Genomic DNA, 15,272 nt, shown 5'->3' with positions numbered 1-15,272 from the left:
GAAAACAACGAAATACGGGAGCAGTCTGACAGGTGACGAGTGCTGAAGGATATGGCCGGCTGGATATGGGTGGCCCGTATCCTTCCTTAACCCATGACTGCGAGCAGCCACTCAGTGGTTATGAAGATTCGCACAGGGAAGCAGTTACCCCACCCCGCATCCGCTGGCTGTCAATTAATGACCCATTTGGCCAGCCAAGGGTTAAGGGCTGCACTCGGCGGCTTGGTGGATGTTTCTATTTCAGGAATTGCTTCTTCTATTTTATCCAACGTTTTCAACGTGCTCAAACACACACACACACACACGCGTGCCAACTGGTGAAAGAAGCAGATCCAAACAGTCTGGACATTTGTATACCCATTTATTTAGTTGCCTTCGCTGTTAACTATTAAATTAATTGAAACAAGTATTCAAATATAAATATTTAATATTTAAAAAAAAAAACAAAATACAAATTATAATTATAAGATAAACGTTTCATCAATATATGCAGATTAAAGGCCTAATGAAGCTTAATACCCTAATTATTAATGCTGCAAACCTGTTAAGTTTTCTTTTTAAAACAAATTTCCTCAAGAGTGCTGGCATAAAAATAATGCAATTACTGCTCACTGGGTAGTTGCTATTGAGCTGGATTTTCCACTTCGGCCTCGCTGTGCCCTCTGACCTGCCCAGCTGCACCGTGAGTCGTGTGCCACAAGTGTCAAAAAGTGTGCGCCCTTCAAGCTTTTTGCAGGTGCCTCCTTGCTCTTTGTTCGAGTTCCCCTTCCTCTCGACGGCACTTGTCCGCCTCCTTGGCAGGACTCTTCCTCTTCAGTGGATGGAAGAGTGCCGAAGTGGGCAGGGAGAAAGTTACAGATGAAATGATCAACTTGACGCACCTCTTTGGCCAGCAATTACGATATCTACGGGATAGTAGCATATAGTAGCTCTGAAAAATGATAGAATTATTGTATAGTTATTGCGTTTCAATCTATTTGCTGTGCAAGTGCTGGCATTTTCTTACGTTTGATTCACCTCAAATGCCGAAAGTTAAATGCTCAAGCAGCAGAAAATAACCATTATAATCCAAACAATAGTTTTATTGTCTTACATACTTTGTGGCTACTCTGATTTAAGCCGTGAAATGCAGCATCAAAGAAACCACCGAACTGTGACTGCAATTCCGTCTGCCTCTCTTCAATTTGAGGAATCTCAAGGCGAAATGCTCAGTGAATTTTCTGACTGTGTTTTTGTGTGTGTGTCAGTGTGTGCTTGTGCAAGTGTATGGGTGAAAGCCTTAACCGCCAGAGGCTCCTCCCCTTTTTCACAACCCCGCCTCTGCTTGCCTTTTTCGTTTAACTCGCCTTGCTCTCTAATTGAATATGCATATTTAGCTGTCAGTCATTTTGATTGCGTAACTAACCGAAATGCAACGAAATATGAAGCCACAAAGAGGCAAACAGTCTGTCCAAGACCCCAAAAAAAAACCCCAAAATCCGAAAACCTCATCCCCATATAAAATAGGCCAACCTTCAGTCCAACCAAATACCCCAAAAATAAACACTTTGCATTTGAGTGGCGACAGATCATTGTCATCATCTTCAGCAGCGTCATTGTGTTTATCATTGGTAAAATTTCAATATTTTGGCGATGCAGTCATCAATAACCACAAATGCGCTGAAAGAAAAAAAAGTTGAAGTTTGGGATAAATAATTTCATTGAAAGCTCAACCATTGAATGCAAATATTACTCTAATTACAAAAGACTTTCTCCCATACATTTTTGACTCTAAAACCCAAAGTTGGTTAAGTAATTTGAAGTAATCAAATTGATTTTGTGGTCAAGTTTCAAATTCAATTTTGCGACTATGTACAGTCACCATAAAAGGTTCGATAACAATAACTGAGCACTCGCTCTGGCATATGTCAATTAACTTGGATAATTGTGCATTTCTGTAGCATACATTTCCGAGCAGCGGACAATTGACAGTTGAAAATGCATTTTAATTGTGGGAATATGTATGGATGGCCAGATGTCCAATGCGTGTGGATGGATGGCGACAACTTGGAGTATGGATAGTTGGATAGCATGGTTATGTACACACACAACTCCATTTAATTTTCAGTTTGGGGTCGGTGGGCGTGGCATGGGAGACAACTAATTATTGAAAGTAAGCCGAATGGAAAACTAATTGAGATATTAGCAGTTAATTAATAATTGCAGCTAACTAAAAGGTACTCATTATTTATTTTCTCATGCAATAAATGCAATAAAATACGCAAACATTTTGGCGCACAGCTTTTATTATTTTTTTAATCGACTCGCAGTAATTTGCCTTTATTTACTTAGCAAGTTTATCTATACAAATTGCATTGTGTCCACGTTCGAAAGACCGACGGTTAATTGAAATGACAATTTTCCCCTGTCGACCAAGCTTTCCACCACGTTTTGTTTTCATTTTGGTTGCCGTTTGCTGTAATTATAATTGGCAATTTGCAAATTCAATTGACTGCAATAATGCCGGCTACCACCGAAAAATCGCTATGAATAATGCAATGAAAATTCAATTGCGTATTCATTCAATTAGAGTGCGAATGCGGATGTGAATGCGGATGTAAATTCGAATGCGGATGCGAATTGAAGAAGCACAATGAGCATATAAAAGCCCGTACAGAATCATCCGGTTAAACGCCCAGGCGATTGGCAATAAAATTCTAATTTCATGCAATTAATTTAAATAAAACGTTGCCAACTATTACTTTATTGCCACTTCAGTGTTGAAAGTTAAGGGCATGTTGCGCTTGAGTAAGAGTGAGGCAAAGGGTGAAAAGTGTAGCAATTTGCAGAGATTTCCTTTATCCATCTGGCATTTAAGCTGTAAACGCCCCAATGGAACTTCTCGAGTAATCAACTTAAAAGATATATCTCAGCCAGAGCCCTGGGAATTCAATTATTGTGGCATATCGGTTTGGGATTTTTGCACTAGTTCGTTGGCTTTGTTTCTTTCTTTGGTTATCTACCGGTTTGCAATGGTAGTTATTACAAATTGATTAAGGTGATTGGATTGCAGTGATTGTGGTGGGGAAAGTGATTAAATTACAACTCTGTTGGGGGCAACAATATTGCAACTTTTTTGTTAAGTATTACAGACTCAAAGAGCATTACATTTTGATATTAAAATTATAAATATTGTTTAAGCGGGAAAGGTAGTAAATTGTTATACATACAATCTTTGCTAATAAAATGTATCTCTTGGAACAAAAATATTGAATCTAAAGGCTGTTGAGTAAACTGAGATATGGATTACAATTAAGTGCATCTTCAAGTATGATTTGTTGCAGCGCTGAGGAGCAAGAAATTGTCGGCTAAAATAACTTTGGACACAATAAGTACGTGTAAGTACAAAAGTCACAAGTGTAACACCTCTGGGCCGAAACCTTTAATCCGTTTAGAGCCAGCTACATGCACATGCATACATCATAAATAATTGAGTTATCCTTCGATGTTTTTACCTCGCTTTTTCTTTTTCTGGCTCTCCATCTTTCCTGATTTTTTTTTGTTTTGTTTTTTTGTTTTTTTTCCCCCTTTTTGGTTCGACAACATGACAAATTTATCCTAAAGTTAATTCCCTCACTCAGAACAGAAGCCCCTGCGCCTGTGGCTGCTGACCCCTTTGCCCTGTCTCATGAACTTTGGCCTGTCGGTACGATGGCGGGCACAAGAATAGCTCTTTTAGGTATTTCAATTAATATGTCATATTGTTTCAATTATTATTTAGGCATCGAAATATCTAGGAATTCATTTACCAGTAGATTTTTCAAGTAATCATTTTTCCTATATTAAAATGTTTTTTAAATTTGTAGTCTGGCAAATGTGCAAGCTAAATGAATTATTGAATCGTAATTAAAAGTGCTCTACATAAAAAGTGGGGCATAAAACTACTTCAAAGCTTTTGCCATTTATAAAATTGCAAAAAAAAATAAAGTTACGTGTTATATTTAGTGCAATTTTTTGTCGTCTGCTGTATTGGGCTTGTGTCTGTTGGGATGTTGTTCAGTTTGTTGGCCATGTCCTCGGCTGGGCGCAATTCGTATACATATTGATGAATATGTATAAATAAATTTCTATTGATTTTTCATTATTTATATTTAATAATAAATAAAGCAAACAGCTGCCCTCTCGCTCGCACCGCTGCGATTGCCCGACTCGCTTTTTTTCCGAAAGTGTTGACACACCTAAGTTTGAAATTGAGTCGTTGGAGCACATTGATTGAGTTGCTTTTATATATATACATTTATGTATATATATATACATTCCTTTTTTTTTTTTTGGGTATACACACGGCTTACACAAAATTTCCGCTTTGCTGCGCAGCTCAGCAACATTTTAAATTTCCCCCACAGGATTTTGTGAGCTTTACCAACATCTTTTCTTCTTTTTTTTTATTTCTATTTCGTATACCACCAACGTGTTTGCGCTAAAAATAATTAAATTCAATTGCAATTCAGTTATCGTGCGACAGGTACAAAAGCAAAAAAAAAAAAGGTGCTGAACAAATTGTGATAGAAAATTCAAAATGTCTACTCCTCCCATTGAATAATTTCCTTTTTTCCTGTGGCGAGAACGGAAAATATTGAACATTTATTTATAGCCAAATACGCTACGTTGCACCTGTGTGTGTATGTCTGTATGTGTGTATGCGTGCTGTCAACAAGTCCAAGTGTGTGTGCACACAACAAATCCTTGCTGGTGTTCGAGTGTGCGCCTCTTTGTATGTGTGTGTGTGTGTGTGTGCATAGTCGGGTGTAAAAATGATTGAGTGTTTGAACTGAACTTTTGTGTCGTTGCCATCGTCGTCATCAGTGGAAGTGGAATATGAAAGTGGCGGCGGGGAGGCGGGGAAATACCACCCACTAAGAGGCAACCAAAAACCACCCACCGCCATTCAGCATCCCTCAAACAAAAATCCCCTTCAGGTACACTAAATATTTTTTAACTAATGTGACAAAATGCAATAAATAATTTGAATTTGCGGACGGAATATTATAAATTCAATATTGCCCAATTTTTATCACAACCATTCTATTTGTGGACATAGAGCTTAATAAATAGATATTTCATTTTAAAGTTGTGGCAAAAAAAAAAACAAAGTTTAATGACGAAAATTTGGAAAAACTTCTTTTGCCAAAAATGTTAAATTTACGAAGTGAATTTTCATCATAACTTGTATAAAAATGGCCATATAAATAAAAATAAAACCTTTTCAAGCTGCTAATTACCAATGCTAACGATCACATATTTTAAAATTATTTTTAAATTTTTAGAAGTTTTTCTAAGGTGTAACATCATCTTAAATTGCAAAAAATGTGAAAAACATAGACCTACCACCTTTGAACACAGTTTCATTGGGAATTTAATTACGAGCTCAATGAAATTCCATTATTTTAAAATTTTTTACCAAAAAACTGATAATTTTGTGTTTTTGCAAGTGCAGTTTTTGAAAAGTATAAACTTTCATTACGTACTGCCTGACAAAGAGTGTTTCAACTGCAACTCACTTTTGCTATATGTACATTTAATCGCTTTCATTGTTATCTCTGTTGGTGTGTTTGATTTGCTGGTTTTTGCTTTCTGCGCCCGTGTCAAAATCAATGTAACCTCGTGAGCACTGAGAAAAAATACAATATTCTTTCGGCGATTTATAGCAAATAGGCTTAACACTGCCACAAAGATGAAACATATCGAAAAACAAATATGAGCACTTTCATGTCACTTGCACCAAACAAAAAGTAAAACACACATTGGAATTTTGGTGTTGCATTGCGTTATTTATGTAGCGAGTTATATTATGAAGGTTATTTAACGGCCCCATATTTCCACGGTATCCTTGATGCCGTAACCTCGTTCGGAGGTGAACTTAATAGTCGCTCCTTTGGATCCAGGACCTCCGCTGACCAGCACAGCAGTTGCTCCATGGCTCTTCTTTTTGTCGGTTACCTTAATTGCCGTAATGGTCAGCGCATTTAGGTTGTCCTGTTAAATAGAACATGATTATAAAATTTAATTTTATTTGGAAGTTGCGTATAAGTGACTAACCGACTGCTTGAAAACGTATTTCTTGGTCTGCACAAGTCCAACGAAAAACGCCTTCGAAACGGTATCCTTGGCCAGTTTGTAATCGTTGTCACCAACTTCGCCCCAAAGGTAGTCATTTGCGGCAAAAGTTGGCAAAACGAATGCGGCGAGGGCAAATAAAATAATTGTCGGATATTTCATTGTTATTTTGATATTGATTGCTATTTCGCTATGACAGAACACTTTCAACTGATTTGGAAAACAATTAGTTCACAGTTTTTATTGCAAAGCTTGATATCTACAAGTACTTACTTAATTAAAAAATGCTATTACGTTCAACATCTTAATCAGTTAAGTCTCATTATCTCTGCCAAAGCTGTTCATTCCGATTTTCATTCAATAGCGCGTTACTCGCTTTTTCATTTCACCCACCTGGTCGGCTGTTGATAATCAAAACGGATTTTAATCGAAAATTTTGGTATTTAAAAATTGTTTGCTATTTTTATATGTTTTTTGATAAACTTAAGGTCACAACTCAATTTTAATTTAATCGTTATTCAATGATTGTTATTGTGAAAGCTAAATACATATGTGACATTTTCTTTGTCAATAGTCTGTAGTGTCTTATTTTTTAAGTGTGTTTGATCACGCTTTTTTTTCAGTGCGTTTCTCGCGTTCGGTTTTAAATTGTATTTAAGGTATCTTCGACTCCAGCGGCTTTATCTACTTTAGCTGCCACTTCTTCTTTATCTGCTACCGCTGTTGTTGTTGTTGCACAGGAAAATTACCAGTGACAAGCTTCGACCTTGGGCAAGGGGGATGGGCGGTAATGGGCGCAGCAGGGGTAGGGGGGTAGAGTGGAAAAGGAGGGAAGAAGGTGGGAAAAGTCTAAGGGGGCAGTGTCAACAGTTTTCCCTGCGGCTGAGCGAGCTGCCGACGGGCATGTTTGTTTGTATGCACTTCAATAAAAATTTAGCATACGCTTCACTTCACTTCACTTCACTTGCCACACGCACAGGTGTACAGCGGGGGTCAACGAAATAGTACAGCCATAAGCATTTATGTTAAGAAAATATATAATCAATTATTAATAATATTTAATGTTGCATCATGTGACTAGCATATTTATGGTTACGTTGTTTAAAGAAAGGCTAAAATGTATATGTAATATTAGTATGTAGTAATAACATGTAATATTAGTATGTAGTAATAACATGTAATATTAGTATGTAGTAATAACATGTAATATTAGTATGTAGTAATAACATGTAATATTAGTATGTAGTAATAACATGTAATATTAGTATGTAGTAATAACATGTAATATTAGTATGTAGTAATAACATGTAATATTAGTATGTAGTAATAACATGTAATATTAGTATGTAGTAATAACATGTAATATAAGTATGTAGTAATAACATGTAATATTAATATGTAGTAATAACATGTAATATTAATATGTAGTAATAACATGTAATATTAGTATGTATTAATAACATGTAATATTAGTATTTAATAACTTGCAAAATTAGTATTTAATAACTTGCAAAATTAGTATTTAATAACTTGACATATTTGTATTTAATAACGTGTATCATTAGAATTTAATAACATGTATCATTAGAACTTAATAACATGTATCATTAGAATTTAATAACATGTAATATTAGTATTTAATAATATTGTTTATATTCATCAACAAATTTAATTATTTATGCTTACCTTCCTGTAACACTTTTTTTGAGCGTGGTACTATTAACTTGCCCGCAACTGGGCAAATACACACCTGTAACGCCCCTGGCGGCAGGTACATGGAAACATTGCTTTGTATCATTTCCCCTTGGCGAAGCATTTTTCGATTATATGTTGCCTTTGCTTTTTGGCTCGTTTTTCAATCTAAATGTCAGCACATGTGCGTGTGTTTGCGTGTGTGTGTGTGTGTCGAAATGGCTGCCAGCTGTGCGTGCGTGCGTTAGTATGCGTGCGTGTGTGATTGTGTGTGTGTGGCTGTGGGTGAGTGCGCGTGTCGTGGCAAATTACTCGAGTGAAGTGCGCACTTCAAGAATGAAATAGCCAGAGCAACCGACACGGCTCCCAAAAAAACAAAACTTCATCCTTGCCAGCCTCCGTTATCCGGCCACGCCTACCGCCCCACACTCCTCATACCCAGCTGGAAAACTCGGGAAATGCGCGTGCATGTGTGTGAGTGTGCAAGTATGTGTGTGTGCGAGAGCGAATTTCCTTTCTAATTTGCTTAACGCAACTTGCTAAAGTCTTGTTACGTTATTGTTCATCCATTCAGTGCCAGCCAGCTGCAACTGCTTGCTCAACCTCTTGCGAAACGGAAGATACAAGCGTATGAACCTTGAGATACCCATTACAAGCGACTGAAAAGTACGAAGTAATACCATGCTTAAACGTTGTATACAAAATTTCAGTAAGATGTAGGGAAAAATGTAAGCTTTTCAAGGTAACTTAGGTATTGCTGCTTTAATAAATTGCTATAGCAACAGCAGTGCTAGGTAACTCTTGATACCCATTCACTTTTGACTCTTAACGTGTGCATATAAAAATGCGAAATGGAAACTTTGAAGTTGAAAATTAAGGAAGCATAACAACAATTTCTTTCAAAGCGAACATTAAGAGGAAAGAGAAAAAAAGGCGCAGCGAAAAAGTAGCAGCACATTTCATCTAAAATTATTTGCAGCTGTCACAATTGTTTTTTCCAATTTGTAACTGTTGCGAAGGATTGTACTGCGTATACTTGATAATTATTTTTCCCATTATTCGGCTCATTTCTCAGGGCTACAAAAGTTGATACTCACCATCCTATTAGCTAATTGTCGAGCAGTCGAATGAAGCGCGGCCACTAAGTCCACGCATTTAATATGCATTTCCAAGCATTTTGGGCGACATCAAAGGCAGGAAACTCGAAGGCCGAAACTTAGGCGACCTTAGACCTGCTTATCCTGGCTGCCATTCCTTTTTCCTTTTCGCCTTTCTCGCTCACTTCCGGTCGCAGGAAGAGGAAGTGAGTGGTCCTTATCGGCATTTACATGACCCGTATTGCAATACACTTCCAATTGATGGACCATGTTTTATGCATGGTTATTTTACAGGAAACTGCGTAATTTATACGCCAATGTTTTATTAATCATTTCAGGAGGAAATCAGTTTAAGAATAGCCAATTCTAATTAATTAGTCTCTAGGTTAAGGGCACCATTTTGTTGTGTATTACATAAATAAATTAAGGCTGATACTTATATATGAATATTAATCTAAACAATGACATTATTTTGTATTTATTTTTTAGGTAAGGATACCATGCAACAACTTCCAAATCTCTGTTTAGCGCTGATTTATTGTAAGTGATTTAAAAGTACCTTATATTTGCCTTACATTTATTAGTGCTAACACATTTTCTTAATTATATTGAACTATAATAAATATTTATCATTCCCAATTGCTGTGCATTATTTAATGCAAATATAGTTTTCACATTACTGTGCCCCCGTTTAATTAATCGTTATGAACACAGAGGCAATGTGAAAAGAGTTTTTTAAATTAATTATTTGTATGGCTAAGGGTCATATTCTGAATATAAATTACTCACACATGCAATATTTTACAACCAAATGGCGTTTAATTAAGCTTTTAAGTCGCTGAATTGAACTAAAGTCGCAGTGAGATATTGTAATAAATTCAGCTGGCTGATTGTTCAGGTAAATTTAATCAATAAATAAAATGTAAATTTCTCCACGATTCGTCAAGTAATTTCCTACCTTCGCCATTATTTTCGTTGTATTCTTATTATTTTTTTTTTGGTTTCCTGGCCTAGCGGCTATTGACCTTGCTCGGTTTCTTTTTTGGTGGCCTTAACCGCATCAGAAGGCAAATAAAAGAAATGACCAGAAAGCGAAAAAAAAACTGAGAAAAAGTTTGGCTGTGTGGCAAGAAAAGGCCGGGAATTCAAGTCACGACATTCGCACCTGGGGCGAATGGCGTTTAAAATTCAGAAAAAGGTCAACAAATGCCCAGGTAACTGGCACGGTCAGCTACGCAATAACGCAGAATATACTCGTATATATAAGCATATTTCTATACAGATAACTTCGAATAAGTACGTACTACGTACAGTTCGCGACAAGAAAGTAGTGCTAAGGATGCTATGCTGATGCTAAAAAGGCTGTCGATAAGAGACTGTTTTACTTCTGTACGTTTAATATATTTTATTGCATAATTCTAGACTTTTTTTTCTGTATTAGAAACATTTTGTGATAATTTTCTGTACATTAGCTTGTATAGCGAGCATTCTAGAAGTTTCGCTTCAATTACTCTGAGTTGTGCAAACCTTTTTCTTTCGTTCACATTTTTGTTGTGTTATTTTTTTGCTTTTGCCCGGCTATTGTGCCACTTTCTTACCGTCCTCCCATATTTTGCAGTTACCCTTGTTGCCGTATTTTCAAATGAAAGGTGACGCCGTATATTTGAATTTTGAATGGAGAGCGCTGAGCACTGATGGATGTGAGAGGTGAGAGTAGGAGGTCCTGGCGGGTGGGCAACGTCACCCGGGCATTATATTCAGCTATACGGCGTCGGTTTTTATTAAAAAACTCATTATATCTCGCTCAGCAGGACGAAACGGTCTATGATGCTGCCGCTTTTGACGCTGTGGAGCATTAACATTTATTTAAGTTTTTCCACAATAATCAAGCGCAATTTACTTGCTTATTTAAAAATTTACAAACTAATCTATGCATTTAAATTCATTATTTTGCCTTTGCGGTAAGCAAACAATTTCGATAGACGATTACCCAAGAATATCTCTCATTTCTTAATAGTTTCGTTTCTATTTTCTCACTTAATTTCCCCTAGTTCCTTCGAATTTCCGCTGGGAAGTTGATTTTCCGTTGAATTCTACTGCAAAGTTGCCTCAATTGGTTTCCTTTGAGTGCCACTGAATTTCCCATATTAAATTTCCTCAGTTTCAGCGTTAGATTTTCCAGCCAGAAACAGCATTGTTAGCTGGCTATGTCATCTATTTTTAATGCTGTACAATTTGTTGTTTGCCATTTCTCCTTAAGTAATTTGTTTTCTCCTTACCACGTTTCCAAGAGTATTTGTGTGTATTAACTTTCTTCAGCGGGTGGAAATCCAGCGGAGTGTAAAACGAAAAATGAAAACTATTTTGCGACACAATCCTTTCGCTTCTTTCGCCCACTTTTCGATGGGGAAAGTTTTAATTTTAGCCTGGCCAAAAGCGGGTGGTGAAAGGGGGGGGGGGGAGGTAGGTTGGAAAAGTAAATAGTGCGAGTGTGGGTGGGAGGAAAACTTTTCAATAAACTATCGCATCGCACACATGCCACACATCCGCTTGCCAACTGCTGCCAACTGTTGAGTTATTTTTTATATTGTTAGAGCAATCCGCTCCACATATCCTTTCTTTCCTTTTGCTCCCATTCTCCCGGCTTTTCTTTTCTCCAGTCTCTTCTCCCCTTTCTCCGTTCCCAGTTCGCCATTGATAAGCTGCGAATGCTTCGAACGCCATTTGCCAGTAGATTTGTTCACTCCAAGGCTTGCTGAACTATTTGTTTGCTCAGGAGAAAAGTTGCTGGACTTACAGTGTGCTCTGGCTACGAACTACATTTGTATTTAAAGAAAATTTATGACAGCATGTACATACAAGTTTATTAGATTCGTGTCTTACCATTATGTAGATATGGAATATACTATATGAATATTTATAAATTGCTGTTTAAAAATATTTGCTTAAATGTTCATTAGTTTGGTTCATCACTTACGATTACTAACTTTAAGTTGCTGGTGGAGCACTTCCCTTTCTGCGTCTGCTGTTTGTTTTTCGCAGGGCTTTTTATGCAGCGCCTTCTGTCGCTCCCTGTCTTACTATAAAAGTTAAATTGCAATTTCGAAAAAGTATTTAATATGACAGTTGCGCCAGGAGAGGCGGCAGGGGAGGAGGCAGGAAAACTCGGAAAAGTGCGAGAGAAGGAGGCAAAAAGAAAAGTAACGATGAAAACAAGAACTGGCAGAGCAGTCTCTGCTGCAAATCTCGGCTTCGGTATGCTGTCAACGCAGTTGTTGCACTTTTCCCAGTGAATTTTCACTCGTTTGGTTTTTCAACAACCACCCCCTTCCCCCCTTCCGGTGCCCCCCTTTTTGGGGACAGTGAAAATCGCTTAAGCAACAAAAAACCTGACAACCCATCCAGTTTTGCTGAATGTCACTGCCAACCATTTTGACGACCAAAGAACTTGTGCTAATCGCATCAGGGGCGACAATTGAAGATGATTAAATGGCCGGTTAACTGGAAAACTCACAGGTGTGGGATAGGGTTTCAACCTTTTAAGCTGTTCATTTTATTCGACTTCACCTTAAATTTACTAAGCAATTAGCCGCAGGGATAATTTGACTAATGGGCGAAGGAAACGGTAACGCAGTCAGTTAGAAGTTACCATTTCGTTTATTAAAGACCTTAAGAACTACCGCAAACACATATAAGCAGCAGATATTTATAAGCATATTAAATGGCATATATTTATAAGCATATTAAATGGCATATATATATTTTGATATATTCAACATGATATTAACTTTCGAAAAGCTTTTAACCTCCACGCTCCATTCGATATGCTCCAGAAATCGGGGCCAAATCCTCGTGGGATTATAAGCCTATGGATTTATTCAAGGCCCAATCGACCCTTGAGAAATCCCCACTCCGATTTTCATATACAACAACAAAATAAAAAAGCTAATGCAGAGAAGAGTAAGACCTTCGAGATGAGTAGATGGATCCTTGTCCTTGACCTTGGCCCCGTTTGCGTATACGCAATTTATGGAAAAATATGTGAAAACAAAAATGAGCTCAGAGCATGTAAATGATATTTGCTATTCGATGCGGAAAAAATTCATGAACGACAATCGACAAAGAAAATATTCGATGGCAGGAATTTTTCAGTACAACATGTGAATGCTCATAAATATTCTAATAAATTATGCGAAAATATTGTCGAAAAAAGCCGCAGATGCCATAATGAAAAATGGCCAAATATGTTTTCCAAAAATCAGCCAAGGCCAATTTTGTATCCGTCGGATACGCACATGTATCCGTTGCCATACGTATAGCAAACCAAAAGCAACCAAAAGCAGCCAAAAATTGGGTTCAATAAAATGAGAGAGAAGCTCACGCATTTTACGACAAAAGAATGAATCTAAATCTTGGCCATAAAAAAGGGCAACATGAAACCAAATGTAAATCGAAACCAATGTCAGAAGAGGCACGTTCCGATTTCAAAATGAAGAGTTTTCGAATACGACGGAATTAAATGCGGCCTGTCGTTTCGTTTCATTTCATTTGCCGCCGCTTCGTGTGTATTTTTAGTCAAGGTATTTGGGCGTTTAATGAACTGAATGGCTTTAAAAACCATATACGAGTATTCCTGATTTTATTTTAGGAGGGCCCTTTAAGTCGTATATTTTATTACCTGCCTTAAAATTGTCAAAATTATATATTTCTGTATTGTACAACTTGTGATTTATTCGACGTCTATTAGCGTTCTAAGTGCTGTGTTGTATAAAATATATACAACTTGTGCGGGCAACGCCCACAAACTTGCCACAAAGCGATAAACAATTCAAATTGAATTTCGCCGACTAAATGATGGCCAAAAGCGAACAGGTTAGTTAAGGTCGAAGGTTAAGAGAAATGAAAATAAAATGTGAAATAATCAAAGCGCATGTGATTTGCATAATTTGTAATGTGGAATTTCCGCTCACATGGCTCTCATTTCCTGTTACACACTCTCATCCACACTCGCCCACTTTTCCCCCAGTCCTTTTACCTTCGTTTCCCAGTCAGATTTCCCGGCAGCTTTTCCATTCCGCTTGGATAACTGTTTAATATGCATAAACTTCACTGGGAAATGTGGGCTGTGGTGGGCGGTGGGTTACCACCCATCCCAAAAAAGGGAGATTTTTGGATGCTGTATCCTTCCGTTCGGTTAGCAAGCCAAAATCTGCCTTTGGGGGAAATTTTTGGAGGGTGAGTTCTGTGTTGTTTTGGCCTAATTGGTTGCCGCTTCTCAGCGCTGAACTTTATCTACCAGTTTTGCTACCATCTTCCTGCTTTAAAGCACTCATCGTTCACTTTTTATTTTTATTTCTTCTCTGCTCTCTTCTGTCAAAGTTTTTCGCCTTTTTGCCATTTTTATGGGATTTATTATTTGCTTTATGGCGCAAAACTTTAAAAGGCTAATTGGGCGTGTCTTTATGGGTTCCGATTTCAACATAAATCGAGCAGAGCATTTTGTAGTTTTCTCTCGCTGCTAACGAAGGGTATCTCCTCTTATTGATCGGCTTTTTGGCTTGTAATTAGAATAAAATGCTAACAAAGTCGGAAAACATTCTCGAATCCTGTCTTGTGTTAGTTATACCATTAAATGGTTTTTCAAAGGTTATAGATAAATTCTTGAGAAAAATAAAGTTATTCTCAAAGCTTTGTCTGTTAAAGAATATTTATTTGTAAATTTCGTCCCTTTGATATGGTCAATGGCTTATCCAACCGACTCTCTGCTAGCTTTTAATGTCGTTCCCATTTTCCGCACGTCGGCAGAAAAGTTTCCCATATATCACTGTTCACATATCCCTTTGGTGCTCGTATAAAACTTTTCGCATCGCACACTTTCCGTTTTATATTCAAACTGTTTTATTTCGACCTGATTTTTACACATGAATTAGTAAAAACACTCATTATTCGTCCCCTTCGTCCCCTTGGATGTCTACATTTTGCAGTTTTATTTTGGTCTTCTTTTTGTGTGAGTTTTTCTGTGTTTTTTGTAGTTTGTCGTCCTTGTTGTGGCTTAGTTCTCATGGCGGCCTCCGGTGCGTATGAGCAATGTGAAATGTAAGCCAGTTTGCGGCACATTTGCATATATGGCAAAGGGTTTTTTCAGCGCGCGCGAAGGAAGCTAATTTGCATTCGAGGGTCCCTGTAAACCAGACAGACATTGATGTGTGTGTGTTGTGTGTGTGTGTGTGTGTGTGTGTGAGTGGGTATGCGTGTGTGTGCTGATGAGGGGGAACGGTGGTTTTGGATGGTGCGATTATATCCTGGCCGCCTTTTGTGGTTGAGTTTTCACTGGCTTTTCTTTTTCGACGCTTTTTATGGGAAATACTTTGTGCGGCCGCAGTCGTA

General features: G+C 37.5%; 2 protein-coding genes across 2 annotated transcripts in view; one reads left to right on the top strand and one right to left on the bottom strand.

The window, feature by feature from the left end:
* Nucleotides 1-15,272, top strand: part of LOC120456653 — a 42,497-nt gene that overhangs the window by 10,316 nt on the left and 16,909 nt on the right. The window lies entirely within an intron of this gene.
* On the bottom strand, nt 5,790-6,301 carry LOC120456655. Its single transcript, XM_039643587.1, has 2 exons — nt 6,079-6,301; nt 5,790-6,015 (listed from the first exon to the last, which is right to left on the bottom strand). Exons 1-2 carry the CDS (start codon nt 6,256-6,258, stop codon nt 5,842-5,844), a joined length of 354 nt encoding a protein of 117 aa, XP_039499521.1. The 5' UTR covers nt 6,259-6,301; the 3' UTR covers nt 5,790-5,841.

The sequence above is a fragment of the Drosophila santomea genome, chromosome X, assembly GCF_016746245.2.
Source record: "Drosophila santomea strain STO CAGO 1482 chromosome X, Prin_Dsan_1.1, whole genome shotgun sequence".
Classification (NCBI taxonomy): Eukaryota; Metazoa; Arthropoda; class Insecta; order Diptera; family Drosophilidae; genus Drosophila; species Drosophila santomea.
Note: the sequence above shows the minus strand (reverse complement) of the source record. Positions and strands in the feature narration are given on the sequence as shown.